General features: G+C 37.2%; 1 protein-coding gene across 1 annotated transcript in view; it reads right to left on the bottom strand.

The window, feature by feature from the left end:
* LOC107567865 (ubiquitin carboxyl-terminal hydrolase 14-like) overlaps positions 1-999 on the bottom strand; it is a 14,719-nt gene extending 13,720 nt beyond the window's left edge. Inside the window, exon 1 of the mRNA XM_016253639.1 lies at positions 811-999. Within this exon, the coding sequence (XP_016109125.1) occupies positions 811-826 (16 nt within the window). The 5' untranslated portion in view covers positions 827-999. The remainder of the gene's footprint in view (positions 1-810) is intronic.
* Positions 1,000-12,611: the final 11,612 nt, after the last annotated feature.

Raw genomic sequence — 12,611 nt, 5'->3', positions numbered from 1 at the left:
TACCTCTTTTATTTTTTATTCAGTGGCGGAAACGGGCTTCCACATTTTCACGATACAAATCATTGCGAAGCAGCTTTACAGCAAATGAAGTTTCTACAATATTTAGTGGTAGCTTATCAGTGGTGACTGTCAGTTAATGTACATATGGCAGAAATGTACGGAAAAATCAATTTAAGACATAATCAAACAGACGATGAACACCATTAACAGCAATTATTATATGATGCAATCAAACTTACAGCAACAATGTGGCAGTACTGTAAATGTTTGCTTGAAACCCCATTAACACAACTGATCAGAGATGTCTACACACAAGACCCACTAACCACACGAGACTTACTTCGGGCTACACAAATGACAGACAGAAATATATATATATATCTATATTGATGGAAATACATTCAAATGAACGCGTACATGTGCCATATAGTCCGCTAGTCAATTCTGCATAAATGCGGGCGTAAAGTCTGTATACAGTATAGTGTTATATGTGCTAGAAGTTTAAAAAGCATTTTAATAAAGTCTAAGCCGCCTAGCCGGCATGATAACATGCATCCCCCATATAACGATTTATATCGCACACAATAAATATCCATATAAAATAATAAACGCATCTCCTAAATAAAAGGCACGCCAGAAGGCTTGCTGTGGGGTTTCTGCTGCTTGTTTAGCTCTTCGCTGTTTTAAACCAGAAACTATCGCTTGAGGCCTGCAGCTAATGCCTCATGCTAACAGCGCTGCCTCTGCTCGCGCATCTCTCATCCTTTAAAAACCAACTTTGGTTTATGTAAAATCATCTTGTAAACAGACCTGTAAACACGGGCATCTTTCTCTTGACTTGTCCTGTATTGAGCTCAACTGCAAAGACCGGGTTTAAGTCGGGGTGCGGAAGACTTGAGTGTCTGCTAACTTCATTCAAACAGCAGCACACAATGACGCTGCAACTGCATGACTCGCTCGATGATCTCGGCGCGCGACTAAGTAGACTTCATGCGAAATTACTATGGCAAAGGGTTTGGGTTATAAATATTAATTAATAAGGTTTCGAAGACGTTGCTTGGTGCACGGTGAAGGACTTATTCACGATTATATTAATTACATAATGTTGACTCTGCTTGGTTACCTTCCAGTGGCAAAGGCTTGGATAATGAATATTAACAACCAAGCAATCCCATTTAATAATGCTACTATGCCACTGGAGGGAGACCATCAATAACCATAACAGAAACGACTATTTGACGTCTGCGAGACGTATTTTTTAGAGTGTTTTCTCATCTGCAATGCCTCTATAGGACGTTTCCTATTAGATGTCAGATAGACGTCTATTAGATGTCTTTAAGATGTTTATGATTTAGAATGCATGTAAAACTGACATCTTAGAGACGTCTATCAGATGTTTGTAGACACCAGATGCTTTCCAGATGAAGACATCCCTGATAGCACACGTACATCTCGGAGATGTCTATTTGACGTCTGCATTACATCTGCGAGACGTATTTTTTTTAGAGTGTTTTCTATGGGACGTTTCCTATCAGATGTCAAATAGACGTTTAGAAAATGTCTTTAAGATGTTTATGATTTAGAATGCATGTAAAACTGACATCTTAAAGTGGTCTATCAGATGTTTGTACACAGCAGATGCTTTCCAGATGAAGCGATCTTTAAAAGACATCCCTGATAGCACACGTACATCTCGGAGACGTCTATTTGACGTCTGTATTACATCTGCGAGACGTATTTTTTAGAGTGTTTTCTCATCTGCAATGCCTCTATAGGACGTTTCCTATTAGATGTCAGATAGACGTCTATTAGATGTCTTTAAGATGTTTATGATTTAGAATGCATGTAAAACTGACATCTTAGAGATGTCTATCAGATGTTTGTACACAGCAGATGCTTTCCAGATGAAGACATCCCTGATAGCACACGTACATCTCGGAGATGTCTATTTGACGTCTGCATTACATCTGCGAGACGTATTTTTTTAGAGTGTATTCTATAGGACTTTTCCTTCTAGATGTCAAATAGACGTCTATTAGAGGTCTTTAAGATGTTTGTGATTTAGAGTGCATGTAAAACTGACATCTTAGAGACGTCTATCAGATGTTTGTAGACCGCAGATGCTTTCCAGATCAAGAGATCTTTAACAGACGTGCTATCTGGGATCTTGCTATCTGGGAAGCAGTGGAGCAACAAATCACACCATGAACTTCTGCAGTAATAGCCTACTGCATTAATATCGTGGTCGCTACACTTTGAAACCCATCAATAATACACACCCTGGACCGGTGGCTAGTGCATCATAGGGAATCAAATCAGTGTTTCAACTTTCAACTGAACATCTCACCTGACATTCGCTCCTTCGTTAGCTAGAATGAACTCTAGGGAAACAAATACAGAGCTGTGTAGATTACTTGAAAATTGTAATCCATTACTGATTCCAAATTACATCACAAAAAATGTAGCTAGTAACGTAATCCATTACATTACACATTTGAGTTTTTTCTTTACATTTGATGTAATTCATATGCCTGACAGAAACAGAAATGTATTATCAATTAAATATCGTTCTGCCGTTAAGTGCATGTGTTACACGGTCTACGTTATACTCCAGGTGACATGTTCCACGACAATGTCAGTGACTCTGACACATTCGCTTTCAGGAGACCATAGCACCTGTAATGGCTTCCTCGCACAGTGTGCCCTTATTGTCAGCCATCATTTCCTTCTGACACAGCCAAAAATTGCTTACATTATAACTCTTCTGTCTGGAAGAGGCCTGTCCTGGGCTACAGTTGTCTCCGAGGCCAGCAGCCCCTTTTGCTCCAGTTACTCCTCATTTGTTAAGAAATTTTGATGTGTGTTCAATCATCCACTCCGAGCCCTTGAGGCCTGTAAGGGCAGTTGTAGTATGGCAGAATATGCCATTCAGTTCCCCAGCATCGCAGCAAAAAGTGGCTAGGATACAGAGGCAATCATTGCGTGTTTCCAGATCGGTCTCTCTTACACCAACACCATCCAGGATGAACTTGCCACCAAAGCCCCCGCTGACATTCACAAGGTCCCATAGATGTGGCATCTGCCTGGACAACTGGCTGAGAGACTGGAGCCATAAGTTTGTCATCCCAGCACCTATACATCCAGTGGTTCAAATCTCCCAAGAACCCCCTAAACCTGTGCAGCTGGGAAGTACCAGGGTTCCCCCTGCTGAACATGACAGCCGCATGAGGGGGCAGTGCTGCCTTTACTGTGGCTTATCTGGGCACTACAATGTCAGTGACTCTGACACAATCGCTTTCAGGAGACCATAGCACCTGTAATGGCTTCCTCGCACAGTGTGCCCTTATTGTCAGCCATCATTTCCTTCTGACACAGCCAAAAATTGCTTACATTATCACTCTTCTGTCTGGAAGAGGCCTGTCCTGGGCTACAGTTGTCTCCGAGGCCAGCAGCCCCTTTTGCTCCAGTTACTCCTCATTTGTTAAGAAATTTTGATGTGTGTTCAATCATCCACTCCGAGGCCTTGAGGGCAGTTGTAGTATGGCAGAATATGCCATTCAGTTCCCCAGCATCGCAGCAAAAAGTGGCTAGGATACAGAGGCAATCATTGCGTGTTTCCAGATCGGTCTCTCTTACACCAACACCATCCAGGATGAACTTGCCACCAAAGCCCCCGCTGACATTCACAAGGTCCCATAGATGTGGCATCTGCCTGGACAACTGGCTGAGAGACTGGAGCCATAAGTTTGTCATCCCAGCACCTATACATCCAGTGGTTCAAATCTCCCAAGAACCCCCTAAACCTGTGCAGCTGGGAAGTACCAGGGTTCCCCCTGCTGAACATGACAGCCGCATGAGGGGGCAGTGCTGCCTTTACTGTGGCTTATCTGGGCACTTTCCAGTCAGCTGTCCGGAGCTTTTGGGGAAAGCCCCGTCCTCTGCAGTTACCCTAGTTTCCCTAATGGCTACCCTTTGGATCTGGATGTTCAAAATATTATCACATAATACAGTCAAATGGGAAACACGTTGGGTTATATTTGACATTGGTTAAAATTAATGTCAATACGCACTGTTTTATAGCATTTGTTAATCTTGGTTAATATCATTTAAACATGTATTAGCCTATTATACTTTGGTATATTTAAAAAAGCTGAATTCTCATCAGTCCAAGCTATTTGAAAATCTACACTTGATCTTCTAACACAAGCACTCTCTATTCTAGTTCTATTCTAATTACTTGTTTTATCTTCTTAATTTAAAAATTGACCCTCTAACATAGCATTCTCTATTCTTTTTCTATTCTATTGATTTGTTTTCGTTTTATTTATTTATTTATATTACAATGAGCCTCTAACATAGCGATTTTATTATTTTTCTGGAAGCAATCAAAATCAACAAAAGAGCAATGATACACAAGTGCTATAACAAGTCTCAGTCAGCTTAACGAAGTACACGTAGCAAGTTATTTTTTTTATTCTACAATAAATAAAAAGAAAACGATTAAATAAATAGAATAGAAAAACAATAAAGCAAGCTAGTGTTAGAGGCCTTTTTTGCTTTTGTTAATTGTATAATAAATAAATAAAAAACAAATAGAATACAAAAAGATTAGAGAAGCTAGTTTTTTTTAAGAAAACAAGCAGTTAGTAAATGAATAGAGTGCAAGTCTAAAAGGGGCAGGTTTTTTTTAAAGAATTAGAGTGCTAGAGTTAAAGGGTCACATAAAGATGGAAGAGATGTGTTTTTAGCAGATTCTTGAAGATCTTGCTACGTTTACAGACTACATATTGTTGCTCTTTTGTTGGTTTTGATTCCTTCTATTGTCCACATTTACATTTAGCAGATGCTTTTATCCAAAGCGACGTACAAATGAGGACAATGTGTACTGCACACACATATACATCACTGTGTCTGTCACGCGACTCTGTTCCCCTTTCGGGTTCTGTCTTTACATTTATTTTGAAAGATGAAGCTCGAGAGTATGGTAAGGGGCGTTACATTTCCGACGAGTGCTTGCGGTGTTCGGCCAATCACAATGCACCGGGTCAGCTGGCCAATCAGAGCAGACTGCGCTTGTCGGAAGGAGGGACTTTGTAGAAAACGAAGCGTTTGAGAGAGGCGGGGCATAGAGGACCTACAATAATGTACAGTATTTGAAAAATAATGTGTTTTTTTGAACATTAAAGCATGTCAACATATTCTGTTACACCAAATACACAAAATAATGATCTTTAAAAAAGCATCATATGACCCCTTTAAACTTGAATAATTTGTTTAGGTTCTTACTGATTTCCAGGAATTTGCTTGGAATGGTAACGTTTTTAGTGATTGCATTTTTGCCATGAATTTATTAATTGCTATTAAAAAACTGTTTAAATTTGCAGTGCGTGCATTACAGCTTTTTATACGTTTCTTGAACAGTTCTTGATAGTTCATTGCAGGGTTGAACCTACAACCGTTTGATAACCAGCAGGGTCTTTAACCACTAGGCCACACCACCCAAGCTCAGATTTTTCAATGAACTTGCTTTTGATCTGCAATTGTACTGTGTGTGTGTGTGTGAGTGTGTGTGTGTGTGTGTGTGTGTTTACCTGCAGTTTGCACTGAGGTGAAATGTGCAATTTTTGAATTTGATTTTATGAATTATTTCAGCGATTTCATACATTTGAGCATTGTTTCTTCAAGAATTTGAGCTCTTTGGACTTCTATGATTTGACCGTTGCATACACAGGCACACAGATTGTGTGCATTGATTTTTTATTTATTAATTTTTTGGAGCAGTTAGTGTTAAATCTCACTTTACATTAAAAATGATTCTCACTGAGATCTTTAGTTATTAATAGTGGCATCAGTGACACTTCCTGTAAAGTCTTTTTATATAGTCTTCAGTCTCACAGGCTTTGACAGCATCTGTAGTAGGTCACGGGATTTCACAGTAATGCGTTGAATTAGTATTTATGTGTGTATGGATATAGATATATATTTATATATGGCTACGATCATTCATAACCCTTTTTGGTTTTGTGTATGTAACTATTAAACAGATAGTTCTGGTCCTGGGTTTTGATTGGTCAATAAAGCATTCTAGCCCTGCTAAAATTTTCAGTAAATGCCTTTACATCTTTATTAACATTTATACATTTTGTATATACATACATATACGCCCCAGTGACAGCTTTTGTACCTTTTTATTATGAGAATGTATGCATTTTCCAATATCCCGCCATGTGTACACCTGCACTTTCATACCACTGAAGGTGTTTAAGTCACGTAGCTATGCCAATGACCTGGACAGATCTGTGGACAAAAAATCTGTAGTCAAACAAAAGGAAGGGAGTTAAAAAAATAGCGATTTAAAATCCAAATATCCTTGGTTTGATTGAAAAGACAAGAGGCTACTTATACGTGTTAAATAATATTGCATAATAGCATATAATAGTACTATTCCATTTCATTCATGAGATGTTATAAAAATAAAAATTTGCCTCAAAAGGCTTAGGTAAGTCCAGGGGTGTGTGAAGTGTGGGAAATGCATTTTAAATGCTCTCTTTTCAAAATACGATACACTTTTTAAATGTTTTTTTTTTCAAGGTGCATACATATGGCATATAATTTGAAAGCATAGCAACTAGACGTTTATTACACATTAAGGCTGGAATACACTACACGACTTTTGCCCTGATTTTCACCCGATTTACAATTTGGAGAATTTGACGATAGTTGCCAAAAGTCAGAGCCAGTCTGCAGGTTTGAGTTTACAGATTTCATAGAAAATTTTAGCTTCAGCTTTGATTTTTTTAGCTTCAGACTTTAATTCCATCCAGTCAGAGGATATCAAACATGTTTGATATTTTCAGCTGATATTTTTCATTTCTCATGTGTCTCCTAGCAACAAGGCGCACGTTTCTGCATGAGTTTGTTGTGATTGGAGCAACTCCAAAGTCTTGTAGTGTGTGAACCTCAGTCTTTTAGTGTATGATGACCAGTTTTTCCTATGTAACGATTTACAAAGCCATTAAGTGTATGATGCCTAGTGTTTTTAAATCTGTTCAGATTGTAAAAGTCAGGTAGTGTATTCCAGCCTTTAGTCAATTCACTCGCATATGCGACTAAACCTTCACTCTGGGCGACTAAATGATGTCTAAGATTAGCCACTGGCTAATAATTATTATTTTTTAACTCACCAGTGTGTGAGTTGGAGGCCAAGTACAAGTTTAGCACAGATGTATTTTCACTGTGACTGTGCACTTGAGAGTTTTGCTCTCCGTCAAGCGATCTATGCTATTTTTCAATTTATCTCAATTGTTGCCCCGTAAACTCTAGTGTGAAGGCGCACGACTTGTTGACGCTTTACTGAGAGCACCGTTTCTCACACACACGCAAAGAAAGAGAGCGAGCGAGAGACTGTTAGGATCTGTTTACACTAGTGCATTTTCGTTTTTAAAATGAAAACGATCCTCGTCTACACTTGCGTTTTCACTGCTTTTCAGAAGCGGTCTCCGTCCACACTACACAACCGAAAACGCAGGTCACATGACCATTCATGCAGGTACAACAATGAGCATGATGTTATTGTTTACACGGTCGTCAAGGATGTGGGCAGCCATGCCATCGTTTTCAAAAGTCTCCGTTTTGGTCCGTTTACACTGAAACGCAACCCCGGAGTTTTCAAACTAACACGTGGTCTGCAGCATTTTGGAAAGCCTCTGTTTCGATTTACAAAAGAATTAATCACATCTTTCTGAGTTTTATTTCAGGAGCGTCATGCAGTACTGTACTACAAAATGATCAATTCAAAACCCTGCACTTCACTGCATATAAAACCAGTGGTAAAAACTGTACAATAGAATAAAAAAACATTTTGAAATCAATGTAAGTGTTACATTAAGCTTTTCCTACTCATCAAGCTAGTGCCATAAGAAAACAGTAAATAAAATAAGCCATATTACCACAATAGTTTGCATATTGATTTAGACATGTCTAACTTTGCATTTCCTGTGAATTATGATGCACCAAAAATATTTTTTTGAAAATAAAGGTTAATTAATAATCAACACTCAAATAAAAACGGCTCCTCTCTAGAGTTACGTTTTTAAGCTAGCTTTACAGCTCAGATCATTGAATTGCTTTTGAGAGGTAGCCTAAATGTGATATTTGACATGGTTTAATTGTTTTATTGACGTCTTTCTGCAGTTGAAGCACTGATTGACCGATTACATGAGATATAATACATTGTATTGTATTGCATACAAGTTGTACTGTATCTTTCAGCATACTTTCTGATGTCCAGTCATGTTTATTTTTGTGCTATAACTAGTAGTAAATAGGAATCTGGTGATCGGTTCACGTGCCACTTGAACTGAAGTGGATACAGCGGTCTGTCATGATACATTAAAGAGCATCAAAACCACATTTATTTTTTGAGAGAAGGTAGAGATACAAAAACAGGATCACTTGAAATAAAAAAATATATATAGATGTACTAGATGTCTGCTGAGTTTTCCGAATGTTGCTTCCTGCATGGATGTCATTTACTGAATTTTAAAAACATTTACTTTCCACTTGTATTGCCAGTTTGTTTTTTTTATATTTTGTAGAATGTCTCAATCTTAAAACATTGATGAATAATTTCAAATGCACACCATACCTTTCAGACAAAGCAACAAGAAAGAAAATCTTTTTGGAGGCATGAGATCTTCACACGACTCTTTATGTGCACTGCATGAGTTTGTGTGTGCATGAGAAAGACAACGTGGAATAACTTGCATCTGTATTACCACCTAATCTTGAGCAATTATTGCACCTCTGGCAAACCATGTGATCAGGATATTATAAAAACTATTTAATTTAATTTGTTTAGTCACATGGAATTATTCTGCAAGCATTCTGAGAAACCTTTCGTCTACACTTATTTTATTAACAAATAATGTTTGATTCTTCAGATGAGTCTGACAGGTGGACTCACTGAAAAAAGGAGGGCGATGAATTCATCTACAGGAGAGTCTTGATGAAAATTAAATGTTCCCTGGCAAAATGTCAGTGTAGCTCATTATGCCGTTGTGATGTAGTTTTCAAAAGTTGTTACATAATCTATGTATGTTTTGCTCCATAGGTTTATATAATCTATTTGTTCTGAAAAAAAAGCAAAATCATTTTCTGTGCTATTTCTGCATTATTCGACAGTCATTGTTACAGCTGTATGGGCGTCTAGAGCCCTTGACGGTTCTTAAGCTCCCAGTAAATGAACACCACACATGACGAGGGTAAACGTGAATCATCTATAATGATTCTAAGGTCTATTAAGCTGTTCCTCCACCGACACACATAACTATGCGTTCGACACACACATCATAGAGAAAACACTTTCCCCAATGGAGCTCTTAAAGTATTTACTGGTCTTCCTGGTTTCCATATAAAAATGGTAGTGATGCACCGAAATGAAAATTCAGGATGTGCTTGGCCAAAAACTGCAAATAACCTACATTTTATTTGTTAATTAATCAGTTTTTTTTCTAAATGAGTTTTATTTTGGTGCATTGCTTCCATTTTAAAAACCGTTGTACAAACGCATAAATTGCACACAAGGCTGTTTTTATGTAAACTTTTTAATAACAGAATTATGTTTATACTTCAATGTCTTTGAAATATAAACATTTAAGTTGTGTCTGTAATAAAAAAAATTTCATGACAATTTTTCAGACATGCAGTACATTAAATAATGAACCAGTTTATGGACATTTAGAAGAACAGAATCAGGGAATCCAGTCATAAAAATGGCAAATTTGGATTAAAATTTTAGCTGAATAAATCAGAAATGGGTCAGTATACTTAATAAAAAAATGTGATATGGACTACTGTCTGTGAATATTAAATGGGTCATATAATGTTGCTAAAAAGAACATTATTTTATGTATTTGGGTTGTAAATACTTAACCACTGATTTCTAGTCGTGTCCTCATTTGGAAGGCCAAAGTATTTTCGCTTTCGCAACAAAACACACCGTGTCTTCACAACATGGCGGCAGCAGCAACAATAAAGTTACGCCTTCTTTCTTTGCGTGAACATTTGGGCGGCGTTATGCAAATCTTCCCACATAGTGAGGTAGATATGTGGGGGCGTGTTAGAACGAGACGTTTTAGGGGGGCGTGGCAGAGTCTTAACTTTGATAAAGAATATCTCTTTGGGTTTGAGACTTTAGTCTTTGCAACTTCAGGGATCTTATCTATGCACAATCAGCTTGTAACACTCCAAAGAGAAAGGAAATCTTGAAATCGCATCATATGACCCCTTTAAGCTTCAAAAACACTATTTAAATAAGAAACCTGCATGTTCAGCATGTGTCTGTGTGAATGAATGGCTCAGATGTGCGGTTTTGTTTTCTACACACATACTGAAGCGCGCGAGACGCTTGCGATGTTTTCAACTTCTGCCGCCTCAATATACGAATACATGAACATAATCTCAAGAACTGCACTTTATTGTTTCTTTTGAGAAAAACTATCATCATATATACAAACAGAAACTTAAAAGACTTCACAGCAACCCTTCAAAATAAAAGTTCGGTTTAACTTGAAGAAACTGTGACAGAAATTAATGCAATGATAGTACTACTAATAAAATTATTATTAAAACATTATTTTTAAAGGAATACTTACCAGAAAAACATTGAGTGGCTTTCCTGAGGTAAATGTAACATTGCATGACATCTTGTTTAGCTGTTTCATTGATGTCTGTCAACACTGATTGGGAAATTACGTAAGACATAAGACATTTCAGTAAGTTTTACTGTTTCTTTCAGCACACTTTCTGATGTTCATTAATGTTTATTTGGTGTAACTAGTAAACATCCGTTCACGTACCACTTGAACTGTTGTGGCTACAGCGATCTGTCACGCCGCATTAAAGAGGGTAAAACACATTTATTGTTTGTATTTCATTATAAAGTTGACATAATTTGAAAGCTCAAAGATTATTGGCTCTCAGTTGCGCTACAAATAATGCTTAATGAAGCTTACGCATCAACAGAAAACAGCATATACGACAAGATCTCTGATCTTGAGATTTAAGAATTAAGATTAAAAATGATAAATTCGTATTGTTAATCCAGCACTAGCTTCCACACAGCTGACATGTTTACCTGTTGTAGCTCATCCACGCTGTGTGAACAAAAGATACTGACGCAGTCAAAATGAGCCATCGCTAATTAAATGTCAGGGATTTCAGCCCTCCAGAACAATTTCAGCCAAAATTGAAAATCGCTTCCAAAATGTTGGTGCATCAGTAAAAAATACACAATTCAAATTTTTTTATTTATTAAAGGGATGGAAAAAATACTATGGAATTCAGTGGCTACCAGCAACATTCTTCAAAATATCTTCTCTTGTGTTCAACATAAGAAAGAAACTCGTACAGGTTTGGAACAACTTAAGGTTGAGTAAATGATGACAGAATTTTCATTTTGGATGAACTATGCCTTTAGTTATAAATTATGTATAGTATTCCAACCACAAACTCCTAAGCAGTGAATAAATGGTAATGCATTATCTATGGCTTTGTAAAAAGATCTCTTTAAAATGGCTGTGAATTAAATTGCACAAGTTATAAATAAAATGAAATGCCTTTCAGTTAAACACAGCATTTGTAAAGATCTAAGCCGTGTGTTTGCTCTCACAAAGAGCAAATAGAAAGAGTAGAGGTTCTTTTGTTTTATTCATCTGAAGCTGCTCTTACCCTTCTTTTCCATGTGTATCTCCTCACCTGTCCCCGTATCTGCCTCTAATACTTCCTGTTACAGTGATAATTCGAGATATGACATGTCTAATGAAGCTGCAGTGTTCAGGGAGTCTAGACCTGCATGCACCTCAGGGCAACTGGCCCATCAAACCCATTTTGTGCTTGGGAAGCTCATGACAGTTTCTTGCGGTGCGCTGGGGCTGATTCTTTCCCCTGGTTGGCCTCCTCTGCCATGGGGCTGCTCTGAGCGACCGGCATCAGGATTTCCAGCTTATGTTATATTTTCCTCTGACTTTACATTCCTGGAGGAATGTGTCAGAAATGATATTTTTTCAGCAACATTTCCTAACTGCAAAACTGACCTAATTCTGATTTTGTGGCACTGAAACTACTTTTGAAAATTATTTTCTCAATCAGGTTAACCTCTATAATAACTTTAATATTTATTTGATTAAAAATTATAAAAACAAATATTGCAAACCATTGCAATGTACCTAACATAGTAGATGGGAAATTGATATACTCCTTGGCAATATGTCATTGGACAGGTAACAGAATTTTGTGGATATGAGTTAAATGAAATATTTTTTTATTTGAAAGAAAATTAAATTGAAACTCAATCTGTTTTTCAAAGCTATTTAGTTTGTAAAAGTACGTTTAATACAGATAATCTATATAGCATTTATTTGAACTCAATTAAAAAATGGCAAAAACTCTAATTTAAGGGACATGAAGGCAATTTTAAACAAACTAAAAAACATGGTGCACAAAATATGTGTTTGAGATTATAGTATGTATTCGCGTAATGCATAAAATATAATTATCATGAATGGGCATGAAATGGACCAGAAATTATAGAATGACATTTAAAAAGCAGG

The sequence above is a fragment of the Sinocyclocheilus grahami genome, unplaced genomic scaffold, assembly GCF_001515645.1.
Source record: "Sinocyclocheilus grahami isolate Dianchi unplaced genomic scaffold, SAMN03320097.WGS_v1.1 scaffold1193.1, whole genome shotgun sequence".
Classification (NCBI taxonomy): domain Eukaryota; kingdom Metazoa; phylum Chordata; class Actinopteri; order Cypriniformes; family Cyprinidae; genus Sinocyclocheilus; species Sinocyclocheilus grahami.
Note: the sequence above shows the minus strand (reverse complement) of the source record. Positions and strands in the feature narration are given on the sequence as shown.